The 15,150-nt window shown below is 52.4% G+C and overlaps 2 protein-coding genes across 2 annotated transcripts; both read right to left on the reverse strand.

Moving 5' to 3' along the window:
- Positions 1–7,576: 7,576 nt before the first annotated feature.
- Positions 7,577–8,852, reverse strand: LOC120105389. Its single transcript, XM_039117781.1, has 3 exons — positions 8,430–8,852; positions 7,970–8,358; positions 7,577–7,787 (listed from the first exon to the last, which is right to left on the reverse strand). Exons 1-3 carry the CDS (start codon positions 8,850–8,852, stop codon positions 7,577–7,579), a joined length of 1,023 nt encoding a protein of 340 aa, XP_038973709.1.
- A 3,189-nt stretch (positions 8,853–12,041) lies between these two features.
- LOC103720750 (casparian strip membrane protein 1-like) lies at positions 12,042–15,124 on the reverse strand. Its single transcript, XM_039117782.1, has 3 exons — positions 13,257–15,124; positions 12,960–13,122; positions 12,042–12,785 (listed from the first exon to the last, which is right to left on the reverse strand). Exons 1-3 carry the CDS (start codon positions 13,356–13,358, stop codon positions 12,601–12,603), a joined length of 450 nt encoding a protein of 149 aa, XP_038973710.1. The 5' UTR covers positions 13,359–15,124; the 3' UTR covers positions 12,042–12,600.
- Positions 15,125–15,150: the final 26 nt, after the last annotated feature.

Here is a 15,150-nt window from a genome sequence, read left to right on the forward strand (position 1 = left end):
AGAGAGCGCCCAGTCAGAGATCACGGAGGCTGGCCACAGCCTTCAGAAGCCGAGTCAGTTCCAGGGCAACCTGCACCCAGAGGAACCGCTGTAGTGATCCTCCAGAATGATGAACTCGACAAGAAGGTCGAAAAGCTGGAGCGCCAAATCCAGGCACTCCACGGGAGAAAATCGGGACGTAACGGCGACTTCGAGTTCAATACGAAGTCGCCCTTCTCCCAGGAGATTGAAGATGAACCGGTTCCCCTCCGGTTCAAGATGCCCCAGGTGGAGCCTTACAACGGCAAGGCAGATCCCTTTGACCACCTGGAGAGTTACCGGGTCTTAATGGCCCTACAAGGAGCCTCGAAAGCCATGATGTGCAAGGCTTTCCCGGCGACACTCCGAGGACCAGCCCGGCTTTGGTTTACCGGGCTGAAGCCGAGTACTGTCTCTTCCTTTGAGCAGCTCGGCAGACAATTTGCTGGCAACTTTGCCGCCAGCCAGCCCCAGCGGCGGACATCTGACTCCCTCCTTGATATCAAACAAAAGGAGGGAGAATCCTTCAAGGAATACTTGGACCGGTTCACCGCCGCAACATGGGAAGTCCGGGAGCTTGACCAGTCAATCGCCATGTCGGCGCTGAAGACTGGAGCCCGGTCCTACAGATTCCTCTTCTCGATTGAGAAGAATTTCCCAGCGGACCTTACAGAAATGTTCGCTCGAGCCCGGAAGTATGCCAAGGCTGAGGAAGCCGTGGCCGTCAGGCGGGGCGGGACCGAGCAGAACCCCAAGAAGAGGCGCCGTGAGGAACGCAGCCGACCCAGAAGCCCGTCTCCACGACGAGCTAAGAATCCGCCCCGCCCGAAAAGTCCACCCCGGTTGAGAGGACCGCCGCAGCAGAGGTCACTCCGCCCGAGGTTCCCACTGCAGGCCCGTGCACCCGAAGGGAGGTATGAAGAGTATACTCCCCTCAATGCTCCTCGGGCTGAAATCCTCATGGAGATTGAGAGTCGGGATTGCATCCGGCTCCCCCCTCCAAAGCCAGACACCAGAATCCGGCGTGATCTCCGGAAGTATTGCCGTTTTCACCGGGATCACGGCCATGATACCGAGGATTGTTATCAGCTCCGAAATGAGATCGAAGCACTCATTCGCCGAGGGGTGCTCGATCGGTTTGTGCAAGGCCGGCGCGAAGGGAAGAAGCCAGCCGAAGGAGCAGCACAGCCTGAAGGTTCTAATGCCAACAGGCCCATCGCCGGCGTCATCAACACTATCCGAGGAAGGACCTCGGCTGGGGAAGCCTCAGGGGAAGGAGCCTCCTCGAAGCGCCCGCGCACCTCTGAAGCCATCTCCTTCTCAGATGACGATCTAGAGGGAGTCGAAACTCCCCATGATGATGCCATGGTCATCTCCATGATCATAAATAAATTTGATGTAAAACGCATCCTGGTTGATAATGGAAGTTCGGCGAATGTTTTGTATTTTGATGCTTATTGTAAAAAGGGGATGACAAAAGAACAGCTACGGAGGATGAATGCTCCGCTAGTTGGATTCACTGGGGATTCAGTCCCAGTAGAGGGCGAGATCGACCTTCTGGTCACAGCCGGGCTCGCCCCTCGTGAAAGTACCATGGGTATGAGCTTCCTTGTGATACGCCTGCCCTCGGTTTACAACGCCATCCTTGGAAGGCCAGGACTCAACGCCCTCCGAGCAGCGGTCTCAACTCACCACCTGCTGATGCGATTCCCCACCAGCCAGGGAGTCGGTGAAGTCCGAGGGGACCAAATGGTGGCAAGGCGATGCTACCTAGCGACCCACGAGGCAAGACGACCAGCCGAGGTGCCCGCCCCAACGATTGACCAGCCCTCAACTGAAGTTATGGAGGCACGGGTCAACCCCCAGAAAGAGCGGGTGGAGCCTGGTGAGTTGTTAATTCAAGTTCCCTTACGAGAGAACTTTCTCGAGCTAACCGTGCAGATCGGCTCTGGCCTTGGCGAAAACGAGAGGAGTCGCCTCGTCGACTTCCTACGGGACAATATGGATGTCTTCGCCTGGTCGCCTGTAGATATGCCGAGGATAGACCCGGAGGTCATGGTCCACCGGCTTCAGGTGAAGCCGACCTGCAAGCCCGTGCGGCAAAAGAAGCGAGGCGCCGCCCCTGAGCGACAACGAGCAGCAGCCGAGGAGGTCGGCAAGCTCCTTGAAGCTGGTTTCGTCCGGGAGATATCCTACCCGGAATGGCTCGCCAATGTGGTCCTCGTCAAAAAAGCTAGCGGAAAGTGGCGTATGTGCGTGGACTACACCGACCTGAATAAAGCCTGCCCGAAGGACAGCTTCCCACTTCCCAGCATTGACCAGCTCGTGGACTCCACCTCGGGTCACGAGCTGCTGGCATTCATGGACGCCTTTTTCGGATATAATCAGATCCGCATGGCGCCAGAAGACGAGGAAAAAACAGCCTTCATCACCGACGGGGGAACCTACTGCTACAAAGTGATGCCATTCGGTCTAAAAAATGCCGGGGCGACTTATCAAAGGCTGGTCAGCCGGATCTTCAAAGACCAAATAGGCCGAAACATGGAGGTCTACGTGGATGACATGCTGGTGAAAAGTAAAGCGGCGCAAGACCACATAGCCGACCTCAATGAAGCATTCTCCACACTCCGAAAGTACCAGATGAAGCTCAACCCAGCTAAATGTGCATTTGGGGTCACCTCCGGCAAATTCCTCGGCTTCATCATTACACAACGAGGAATCGAGGCCAATCCAGAGAAGATCCGAGCCCTCCAAAGGATGACGCCTCCCAGGACGGTCAAGGAGGTACAGCGGCTCACGGGCCGAGTGGCAGCCCTCGGGAGGTTTATCTCCCGCTCGGCCGAGCGCTGCCTTCCATTCTTTGCAGCCCTCAAGAAGCCGAAGAACTTTTTGTGGTCGGACGAGTGCCAGCAATCTTTTGAAGAGCTCAAGCACTTGCTGGCTTCCCCTCCCCTACTCACGAAGCCTCAACAGGGTGAGCTCCTCTACTTGTATTTAGCTGTCTCCCCTGTAGCAGTAAGCTCGGTCCTGGTCCGAGAGGAGGGAAAACTTCAGAAACCGGTGTACTACACCAGCCGGGTCTTAAGGGATGCTGAGACCCGATACTCCAAGCTTGAGAAGACCGCCTACGCTTTGGTCATCTCAGCTCGGAGGCTCCGACCCTACTTCCAAGCTCACACAGTGGCTGTGCTGACTGACCAGCCGATCAAGCAGATCCTGCAGAGATCAGATCGTGCGGGTCGGATCACTAAATGGGCCATTGAGCTTGGGGAGTTCGACATTGAGTACCGGTCCAGACCGGCGATCAAAGCACAAGCACTCGCAGACTTTATAGCCGAGTGCACCATACCAGATGAGGTCGAGCCTGAACCTGAGCCACCGTTGGAGCAGACCCCGAGCTTTACATGGGCTCTACATGTCGATGGCTCTTCAAACTCGGGGGGTAGTGGAGCAGAATTTATTCTCACCAGCCCGGAGGGGGTGGTCGCCGAGCAGGCCCTGCGCCTCGAGTTTCCTGCTTCCAATAATATGGCGGAGTATGAAGCGCTAGTCGCCGGGCTTAAGCTAGCCAAAGAGCTAGGAGTGAAGGACTTGAAGGCCTTTAGTGATTCCCAGCTCGTCGTCAACCAAATTGTGGGCGACTTCGAAGCTAGAGACCCGACCATGCAGAAGTATCTCCAGAAGGTACGGGATCTCGCCTCGACCTTGGACTCTTTCCACATCCAACATATCGCCAGGTCGGAGAATCTCAGGGCCGACCAGCTATCAAAGCTGGCGTCCTCTCGCATGAGCGAGCTTCCCAAAGGGGCAGTCCTGGAATATCTCCAAAAGCCCAGCACGGACGAGACCGAGCAGACCCTCTGCACCGAGCTCGAGCCAAGCTGGATGGATGAACTCATCAGCTATCTGCAAGACGAAACCCTCCCTGATGATGTACGGGAGGCTCACCGAATCAAGCGCCTCGCCACCCGATATATACTATACGAGGGAAAGCTCTATCGGAAATCTTTCACCTCTCCCCTTCTTAGATGCCTTCGCCCAACGGAAGCTAATTATGCCCTGCGCGAAGTCCACGAAGGAATCTGTGGAAACCATCTGGGAGGACGAGCCTTGGCCCATAAAATTCTGCGCCAAGGATATTATTGGCCGACACTCCAGAAGGATGCTATGGATTTCGTCCAAAGATGCGACCGGTGCCAAAGGAACGCCAATGTTCAGCGCCGGCCCTCGGCTCCTTTGACTTCTATCAGCTCCCCTTGGCCTTTTGCCCAGTGGGGAATTGACATCCTCGGGCCATTTCCTCTGGCCACCGGGCAAAGGAAGTTCCTGGTCATCTCCATCGACTACTTCACTAAGTGGGTGGAAGCTGAGCCCCTCGCCCGGATAACCGAGCAGAAGATGCGGGATTTCATTTGGAAGTCCATCATTTGCAGATTCGGGCTTCCCCGCATCCTTATCTCTGACAATGGTCGCCAGTTCGACAACATCCATTTCAGAGAGTTCTGCTCCGAGCTTGGCATTGACCACCGCTTCACCTCGGTCGCGCATCCTCAGACAAACGGAGAAACCGAGGTAACAAATCGTACTATTTTGCAGGGTCTCAAAACCAGGCTCGACAAATCCAAAGGACAATGGGTCGAAGACCTATACAATGTCCTGTGGGCTTACCGGACTACGTTCCGCGTCCCCACCGGCGAGACTCCCTTCAACCTGACATATGGGACGGAGGCCGTCATTCCACTGGAGATTGGGCTCCCCTCTCCAAGAGTCGAGCACCACGATGCTAGCTCCAACTCTTCGCAGCTCAGAGGCAACCTCGACTTGATCGAGGAAACAAGGGAGGTCGCCCGAGTGCGTATGGCGAGGTACCAACAGAAGACAGCTCAGTACTACAACGCCAGGGTCAAAGTCAAATCTTTCAGACCAGGGGACCTTGTCCTAAGAAGAGCTGAAACCTCCCGACCAACTGAGCGAGGGAAGTTGGCCCCGAATTGGGAAGGACCCTACCGAGTCACGCGCATTCGCCGGCCCGGAGCTTATCAATTGGAGTCTCTAGATGGGACTCCCATTCCGCGGAGCTGGAGCTCTGAAAATCTCCGCGTGTACCACCAGTAGAACCCTAAGGGGTCCCTCATCATTCAACCATTAAATTTCATCTTATGAATTTCACCCTATGAATTTCATTTCACGATAAACTGATGGTTTGCGGACTTATTCCGAGCTCACCAATTTTCTTGATTATCCCATGGCATCAGGTTTATTCTTCTTCCCTAACCACGGTTGGGATGCCCTGATACCTCGGGATGGAGTACCTGCGTGGACTCCCTGAAGATGTCCATGAGTTTATGGTGCGCTCTCCATCAGCGAGCTTGGCTCGTTCTCCTACCCTGAGACGTCAGGATGCCCCAATATATTGGGATGCCCTGCCGCAACGGGATGCCCCGATCCGTCGGGATGGCCCGAGACATCGGGATATGAGTTAGCGGTCCTCTCTGACCGGACGAGCTCGGCTCGTGCTCCATCGGCTATGAGTAGCGGTCCTCTCTGACCAGACGAGCTCGGCTCGTGCTCCATCGACTATTGAGTAGCGGTCCTCTCTGACCGGACGAGCTCGGCTCGTGCTCCATCGACTATTGAGTAGCGGTCCTCTCTGACCGGACGAGCTCGGCTCGTGCTCCATCGACTATTGAGTAGCGGTCCTCTGACCGGACGAGCTCGGCTCGTGCTCCATCGATTATTGAGTAGCGGTCCTCTCTGACCGGACGAGCTCGGCTCGTGCTCCATCGACTATTGAGTAGCGGTCCTCTCTGACCGGACGAGCTCGGCTCGTGCTCCATCGATTATTGAGTAGCGGTCCTCTCTGGCCGGACGAGCTCGGCTCGTGCTCCATCGACTATTGAGTAGCGGTCCTCTCTGACCGGACGAGCTCGGCTCGTGCTCCATCGATTATTGAGTAGCGGTCCTCTCTGACCGGACGAGCTCGGCTCGTGCTCCATCGACTATTGAGTAGCGGTCCTCTCTGACCGGACGAGCTCGGCTCGTGCTCCATCGACTATTGAGTAGCGGTCCTCTCTGACCGGACGAGCTCGGCTCGTGCTCCATCGATTATTGAGTAGCGGTCCTCTCTGACCGGACGAGCTCGGCTCGTGCTCCATCGACTATTGAGTAGCGGTCCTCTGACCGGACGAGCTCGGCTCGTGCTCCTACCCCGACCTCGGCCGGGATGCCCCGATACGTTGGGATGTCTTTATTGGCCAAGCAAGCTCGGCTCATTCTTTACCGGCTTCAGCCAACGAGCTCGGCCCGCTATTCCATTTTTGGATCTCTGCCGACGTCCTCGAAGAACGGAGTCCGAGCAGAGAAGCGTCCTCAGTCGCCTCGGCTCATGGACGCATACGGTACAAGGTACCCCTTTATTTAATGTTTTTTACATTATCTATTCTGCTTCTGGATTTCTCTGCCGACGTCCTCGAAGAACGGAGTCCGAGCAGAGAAGCGTCCTCAGTCGCCTCGGCTCATGGACGCATACGGTACAAGGTACCCCTTTATTTAATGTTTTTTACATTATCTATTCTGCTTCTGGATTTCTCTGCCGACGTCCTCGAAGAACGGAGTCCGAGCAGAGAAGCGTCCTCAGTCGCCTCGGCGCATGGACGCATACGGTACAAGGTACCCATTTATTTAATGTTTTTTACACTATCTATTTCATTTCTGGATTTCTCTGCCGACGTCCTCGAAGAACGGAGTCCGAGCAGAGAAGCGTCCTCAGTCGCCTCGGCGCATGGACGCATACGGTACAAGGTACCCATTTATTTAATGTTTTTTACATTATCTATTCTGCTTCTGGATTTCTCTGCCGACGTCCTCGAAGAACGGAGTCCGAGCAGAGAAGCGTCCTCAGTCGCCTCGGCTCATGGACGCATACGGTACAAGAACGGAGTCCGAGCAGAGAAGCGTCCTCAGTCGCCTCGGCGTATGGACGCATACGGTACAAGGTACCCATTTATTTAATGTTTTTTACATTATCTATTCTGCTTCTGGATTTCTCTGCCGACGTCCTCGAAGAACGGAGTCCGAGCAGAGAAGCGTCCTCAGTCGCCTCGGCTCATGGACGCATACGGTACAAGGTACCCCTTTATTTAATGTTTTTTACATTATCTATTCTGCTTCTGGATTTCTCTGCCGACGTCCTCGAAGAACGGAGTCCGAGCAGAGAAGCGTCCTCAGTCGCCTCGGCGCATGGACGCATACGGTACAAGGTACCCATTTATTTAATATTTTTTTTACATTATCTATGCGTTGCTATACTATTGGTCGAAGAACCGAGCAATGGAGCTCGGCAAGCCAAAACTTAAGCTCAGGCCCTAGAGCCCATATCCTCGGAACCTAAAATAGATCCGAGCAGAGAAACTTATGCTACAATAGACAAGTTTCCACACATGAATATTCATTTCAAAAAGCCCGGAGGCCTAGTACAAGAGCTCGGACCCGGCCTTAACAAAGTATAGAGGCCGCTCCGGCTTACAAAAAGGAAAAAGAAGATAGGAAAAAGGGGAAACTACACAAAGGGCTCAGGCCCGGCGACTTCAGGAACAGCTGGCTCTTCTGCGGCCGAGGCCCCCACGGTGGCTTTAGGAGCTGCCTCGGTGACCTCGAGAACGATCTCGCCTTCTTCAGCTTGACCCTCCTGGTCGGTCCCGCCAGAGGTTGGAACCTCTACCCCCGCCTCCGCTTCTGGGATTTCGACCCCAGCGCCTGGTTGAAGCAGGCTAAGGTCGAAATCTGGGAGAAGCCGCCGCAACTGATTGCGGAAGTCCTTGAAGCCCTGGATGAGACCATTGACGCCTTCCTCTTCCATCAAGTTGCGAAACTCTTCCGATTCACGGAAGAGCTTGACGGCGTCCTGGGCCTGCTCCCGGGCCTCCTTCTCCCGAGCCTCATGGTAGGCGGCCTTCGCTCCAAAATCTTTATTTCTCTTTCGCGATCCGCGAGCAGAGATTGCACGTCAAGTAGACGGATCTCGAGATCTCGGACCTTTATTCGAGCCTCCCCCACCTCCTGCTCGCGTATAGCGAGCGACGATTCGGCCTCCGTCCGGCGGGCCTCCGCGGCGCGCACTTCGGACCTAGTCAAAGAGTGCGCGCCCTTCTCCTCTTCAAGTTCGGCGACCAGAGTCCGAACCTCGTCCTCGGCCGCCCCTAGCTTCGCTTGAAGCACTTTCTGCTCGGCCTCAGACGCGAGGAACTTTGTTTCGGCCTCCTCGCGCCCCCTTTGATGCCTTCGGGCCCGGTCCCGATAGTCCTGGATGATGTGAATCATCGTCTCGGTCTCGTGGAGGCGCTGCAAGAGGGGACATGTAAGAAACAGTCAAGCCAAAACACAAATTTGCATAGAGATAAAAGCTGACTTACTCGGATGGAAGAGCAAATAGCGGAGTCCATGAACTCGCCGTAGTTCATGGACCGAATTTTGGCCTGGTCGGCCGGGAGCAGCGCGACCCGAAGAACTTCGCGCGCCACTTGTACATTATCGAGGGCCGAGTCGCCCTCGAAAACAGCCCATCCAGGAGCGTAAGGCACCCGCTCCTGAAGACCCGAAGGACCCGCCAGACCGGCCTCAGCTGGCCTGGGTGCGGCCGACCCCGTTGCTTCTTGGCTATTCCCCGGCTCAGAGCTGGGGAATTGGGGTCGAGTAGACGGCTGACCGGACCGCTGCGTGGTAGAGGTGGGGCGTGCGAGCGCCAGATCTGCTGAGGTCCTCCCTCCCTGGTCGGAATTTGGAGCTTCCCGCCGATCAGGGACTTGCGAAATCGGCACCGGACACGGAGGTGCCATCGTGGCTCCGCCAGAGCCCACGCCCTCTCCCCGACCAGCCTCAGGACGCACGGGGCGAGAAGTGCGCGCCTCAACGGTTGTGGTCGTCGAGGTCTTCGCCGAGGTCTTTGCTTTCTTCCTCGGCTCGGTCGGTTCTCCTGAGAGTTCAGCCGCCCTCTTTTGGAAGCGGGCGTAAAGGACTTCGCTCTTGGTCACCATTTTTGCGATGTCTGCAAAGATGAGCAAAATTAGAACATTAGAACAATAAGGAAATAAGAAGTTGCTGTAACTATCCTTACCCTGAGGACGTGCCGAGCTCAAGCCCACGTTCACCAGGGCGTCCTCGCTAATGAGGCCGTTCAGCAAAATCCCGTCCCCAAGGCTGCGGATGGTATCGAAGATCTCCTGCTCACGCGGAGAAAGCTGGGGGAGCCTGTTGATGGATTTAAGTTGGGCCGGCCTCCACCTGGGGTCAAACCCCCAGGACCGTTCGGAACCCAGGAAGAAGAATTTCTCCTTCCAACCATGAATGGATGAGGGGGCACCATGAAAAAGTGGACGACCCACCCGGAGGGCGATATAGAGCCACTCCCCGTCTCCCGGGTTCGACTTAAAAATAAAAAGTCGCCGGAAGACGTTGACAGAGGTAGGAATCCCCTGTAGTAAACACAGTGATAGGAAACCCATCACTGCCCTCCAAGCGTTTGGAGTGAGTTGCGCCGGGACCAACTGGCATACCGCCAGCAACTCATTCACAAAGCTGTGAAGAGGAAATCGGAGGCCGGCCCAGAGTGACTCCGAGTGCACTCCGATCCGGCCTACCGGAGGATCGGTTACCCGATCCCTTCGCCTGGCGGGTTCCAAATGGAACCCGTGAAGAGGGAAAAACCACTCTTCGGTCATCTCGACCTCCAGGACACTCATGGTGGATACTACTTCGCTAGGCAAAGAACCCATTACAAGAGAGGGAAATCAAAAAGAAGGGGGACCTGGGAAAGACGCCGGAGAAAAGGGACTTCGGTCTGAGGAAGGCTGGGAGAATAGGAAGCTGGAAGCAGAAGGCAATAGAAAGAGGACAGGGGGCCGGGGGAGAGTTTATATAGACCTCCCCAACGGCCCGGATCAGCGAAGAAAGCACTGCGTCCTGGTTAGATGATAACACGTGTCGGCCTAAAAGACAGAACGACGCATTTAATTAGGGCTGGCGCTTCGAATGTCGAAGCGCCCCATCGGATCGTGCGGAAAGGCATCCGCAATCGAAGATCGTGCGGCCCCATCATGAGCCCACGACGCGAGGACGCTTCGTAAAAGGTGTCCCAATAATGAGGCTCTTCGGGAAAGAAGAGACGCCGCCTATTAAAGGCTCCTCGAAGCGTTCGATAATTCAAAACGCACAGTAAATCAAAATTTTCGGAATTCGTGATGACCCAATTAAAGCTACTTCCCGCGCCCCAGCTGATAGCCAACTGGGAGCTCGGAAGTCGGGGGTAGTGTTAGGGGAAAAACCCTAAGTCATATATCGACAGAGGCGCTCGGCCGAAGAGCGCCGACCGAAAAGCTGCTCGGCCAAGAAGAGCGCCGACCGAAAAGCTGCTCGGCCAAGAAGTGCCGACTGGAAAGCCACTCGGCCGAAGAGCGCCGACCGAAAAGCTGCTCGGCCAAGAAGAGCGCCGACCGAAAAGCTGCTCGGCCAAGAAGTGCCGACTGGAAAGCCACTCGGCCGAAGAACGCCGACCGGAAATCTGCTCGGCCAAAGGATGCCGACCAGAAAGGCACTCGACTAGAGGGCGTCGACCAGAGTGCGCGCCAAGAGGTGCCCCACCCAAAGCTGTTCGGTTAGAAAGTGCCGACCAAAGACAGCGCCAAGGCGCTCTGCTAGAAGGTGCTCGCCTAAAGGGCGCCGACCAGGAGTACTTGAAGCAACCCCGCCACAGGGCGCCCCATTGGGCGACCAGCTCGGCTCGGCACTCTTGCCGAGCCGATGCCTTAACCAAATGTTTAACCTCCGCCTAAAGTCCAAGGGACTGACAACTCCTACGGCTTGCGACCTGCCACTATCTCCAAGCCATCAAGGCATAAGATCTTCGCAGGTACTCGGCACGACCTGCCATTAATGCACGAGACTCTCTCAAGTCTCCGATGCACTCAGTCATTTAATGAACACGGCCCAAGACGATCTCCGGATCACTGAACCATCAGAGCGCATGGCTCTACCTGACCGCCGGTTCATTCGGTAATAAATGCACTTACCATCCACAGACCCCAGGCCCACTACGGCCGGCGGTTCAACCACTCCAACAGGTCCGATCGACCGTGACAACTCCCTGGTTCCGGTCTGATTCGGCCTTATTTTCCACCACGCCATTAATGGGCCAAATCGTGCCCAATTATCACATAACAGGACAAACCTCATGTCACCTCCCAGGTAACCGAATCCTCCTATAAAAGGGAACCTGGGGGGAAGAGGAAAGGGGGACCAAAAGCAAGAAAAAAAAAACCCGGAGCTGGAGAGAACCCTCCTAGACCGGGGGAAAAAGGAAGAAAACAGCACAGACACAATTGAACACAAGATTCTGTCTTCTCCACATACTCTCTCCCCTACTCTCTTCACATACTTGCCCCCTCTGACTTAGGCATCGGAGGGCCGGCGCCGGGAGCCCGGCCACCGGCTTTTTTGCAGGACAGGACAGGACTGGACGCACCACCCCTCTTTGGACGCTCCCACGCCCCCCGGCGGAGGACGCAGCCAGCCGGCGCACCACCGTCCGCCCCCTGCAGCAGCGGAGCTCCTCCTTCCCCGGCTTCACGGTGGCCCCCGGGTCCAATTTCCAGCAACACAACCCATAACCTATGTGGACTAGAAACACTGCAACACCGGATCTATTGGGGCTGACCACGAGCCGATTGTAGTGTTTATGATTAGATTTGAACCCTTAGTCAGATGAAGAGATCAAGGCTTAAATGGAGAGAGTATGCGAGGACCCATGCGAGCGTGTATTTAGTCTCACGTTGATTATTCGCTAGATAGATCTTGGGTTGTTACAGTTTGATCATAGAAAATTATCCAACATGTGGGACTCTCTTAGAATGATCTTTTAAAATAGTGGAGCATATCTTTTTGATATGTTCATTAAGTATATTTGGCTTTCTATCAGGCGCAAGTCTAGGATGTGAAGGTTCCAAAACTGGTTCAAAAATTTTGGTGGAAAATTTGCAGGTCGGTAAGCAAGCATAACTTGACTGGGATTTAATGATGGTGGTGGTGATATGGGCGATCTGGTGCAAGTGAAACTTGAGAGCCCCAGGTTTACATTTGTTGTAGCCTGCATTCTTCTTCCCAAGGTCGTGCGAGGAAGAAGCTGCATGCGTATTTGCTTGTCTGCCCGTCCTTCAATTTCAGCAACTAATAGGATGCCGGATTCAAATTTATTTTACCAAGGTTGAGGAGAAAGGATTGGTATGTATTTGGATGAAGGGGGATCGTTTGAGCTCGGCTTTTTGTTTTCCCCTACAAGAATGTTTTCATGAGAGCATCTAAAAGATATGTTCATAAACTAGCACATACATATAGCTCTCAATTGCAGTTCAAAGACACGATAGCAGATTACAGTTTTCCACCTTCATGATGCAACGGTCAAGAGAACATCCAATTGTGGAAGTGTCTCCACTGTAGAGAGCTGCCATTCGGTTTTACGCCATATAACGAATGCTAAAGGACTAAAAGACTTGAAGCCATGAGACATGCACACGAGGTTGACTGCAGACATCTCTAAGGCTTTCTCATGGCGAGAGCAGACATCACAACCAAGACCATGAAGAGGACTACTGCAACAAATGAGACCACAACTGCAGCGCTAATCTGTTGGCAAAACTCATCAAAGTGCAGGCAGATGGCAACCCAATTCGCTTTATCGCAGCTGCGGAGGCAGTAGCCATGGTCAGGGCTACCATTACCTGCATGTGTTAGGAAAAAAGCAACATAACCGTAATCAACAAGCCTTACTCCATCTATGTAAAGATTAATCATTTGATTTATCCATTACTAGAGAGGCTGATACGTCTATGAGCAAAGTTCTTCACTACCTTCTAAAATGAGACGTTAGGAGTTGATGACAGACAGTTCGAGACTTACAGTGTCAAAGATGAGGAGCAAAAGCCATGGACCGATTGGTTGTGGCCGGCAAATGCTGATGATGGAGAAGGGAAGGGGGAGGACAAGGTAGCCTGCTGCTATCGCATTCCCAACCACAGAGAACCTGAAACACACCCTTGTCAACCAGCTGAGCCACGTCTAAATTATTGGTTTATTTATTAATGTGAGCTTTTTGTCTATGATATGATCAAAATTCTGAGAATTGTTAACGTCTTCTTGATAACGTACTGCTTCAAACTCAAACATAAACATTTGATTCAAGTACGTCAATTCAATGAAATTGATCCTAACAATAAAGCAGGGAGATCGGAGAACTCCGCATGGAACTGATAGTAGTGAGCAAAGAAAGGGAGGGTCTCATCAGTAGTTCCCATGCAGTAAGAGCAGCACCAATGGCAAAGATACTCAGAATGAAGCCGAAGAAAGCAACGCCTCTCCTTCCATCCTCCTCCATCCCTAGTCCTTCTGAAATGGCAAAGCAAGCTTTCTGGGCAGTTGCAGGGGGCGCAGAAGGTGCGGCAGGAGCTCTGACAATAGCATCTGTACTCGAGTTCCCGATGGTGATTGCAGTAGAAGGGGCAGCTTCACCAGTGTTCATGTTGAGAAGTGGCTTAGGTTGCAATGGATGAGAACTCGTTTATAGAAAGAGAGCCAACAATTAATAAGTTTCAGCTAAAGGTATATCTTTCTTTAGAGTTCTGTGAGGAAGTTGGAGGTGGTGGTGCAGTTAAAAGGAGCTGGAATTGAGTAGCAGTTGTTAAGTAATCTCCATCCACCAGTAAAGTTCCAATTATTTGCGTTTGACCACTTACAGATGTTTCTCAATGTTTTTCTGCACCCTGGAGTATACTGAACCTTTTTACACATCTAGCTACATCGCATGGTATATTGCTGTCTAATGCAATGGATTTATTAGTTTATAGTAGATGATACATGGACAAAAGAATGGGTGACTTCATAAATCTATTGTTAATTTGAGCCTCCAACAGAGTGAGATAGAATGGTGCACCGGAAACCATTTAACTTGGAACATGGCTAAGACATTGATAAATATAATGTATTTTAGAGTTCGACAAAGAAAGTTATTTTAACTTGAAGAGTAGAAGGTACGGTAAAATTATATCTTTTCCAGTTCATGGTTGCGCCTTGAGAGATAACTGGAAGTAGAACTTTAATCAGAGAATGAAATCTCTTTGCTTTCTCATATTATAAACTTTATCTTATATGGATTTCGTTTAAGCATGCACTCATCTTTTAATCTGTTTTGGCGTCTTGGTTGGAGACGCACGGAGCTTGGGAAGGAACTTGCAAATCAAAAGGTCATATGCTGATAAAATGGTTGAACTGAGGCACTGCAGCCATTTTGAACCTTTTGCGAGGAAAACCTATGACCCTGGTTGAACTGATTCATTAGAGGTCACAGACTCACAGTCAAGACTGACACTGTTGCACACCAGTCCACAAATGTCCACAGAGTTCAAAAGGCCTAGTAACAGGAACCACCCAGATGTAATTTTATCTTTCAGTGTAAGACTATCTAACCAAAAGAGCAACTATACTGACAACCACATATCACCAGATCCGAGTCTTTCAGCATCAGCAGAGGGATGTCTGAAAATAGCTACAAAGGAAACTAAAGAACAAGTAGAAATTTTCAATATAAAGAACTTCATACTCATCTTGGACAAACAGGGACAGAAAATATGTAAAAATGATGACAATTGTGACGGTAAAAACCAGAAGCAGTTATTCTACAGTAGGAGAAATCACCAAGAAGCGAGATTTTATAATAAAAAGATGACAACCACTATACAAAAAACCCCAGCATCAACAGAACTAATTGAAAAGCAAAATAATAATAATAATAATAATACTGTAGCAGGCTATAGAAAAAAAAATGGAAGGAATTTTCAGCATCTAGAAATCCTCCATTTAAAACGATGCCAATGTACCAAGAAAGATAGGTGCCGAAGAGGGCCTCATCGCACAGGAAAGAAAATTTATGAAGGGATTAATATGCGCCTTCTGAAATTCAAATATCCATGAGTAAATCATGATCTGCATGATGGAAGAGTGAGGCCTCCACAGCAAGCAGCAATTATAATATACAGCAAGAGGACTATTGCAAATGTCAGCCAGGCTCTGCAGTGAGAAAAGTATGGTTGA

Source organism: Phoenix dactylifera, unplaced genomic scaffold (genome assembly GCF_009389715.1).
Source record: "Phoenix dactylifera cultivar Barhee BC4 unplaced genomic scaffold, palm_55x_up_171113_PBpolish2nd_filt_p 000275F, whole genome shotgun sequence".
Taxonomy (NCBI): Eukaryota; Viridiplantae; Streptophyta; class Magnoliopsida; order Arecales; family Arecaceae; genus Phoenix; species Phoenix dactylifera.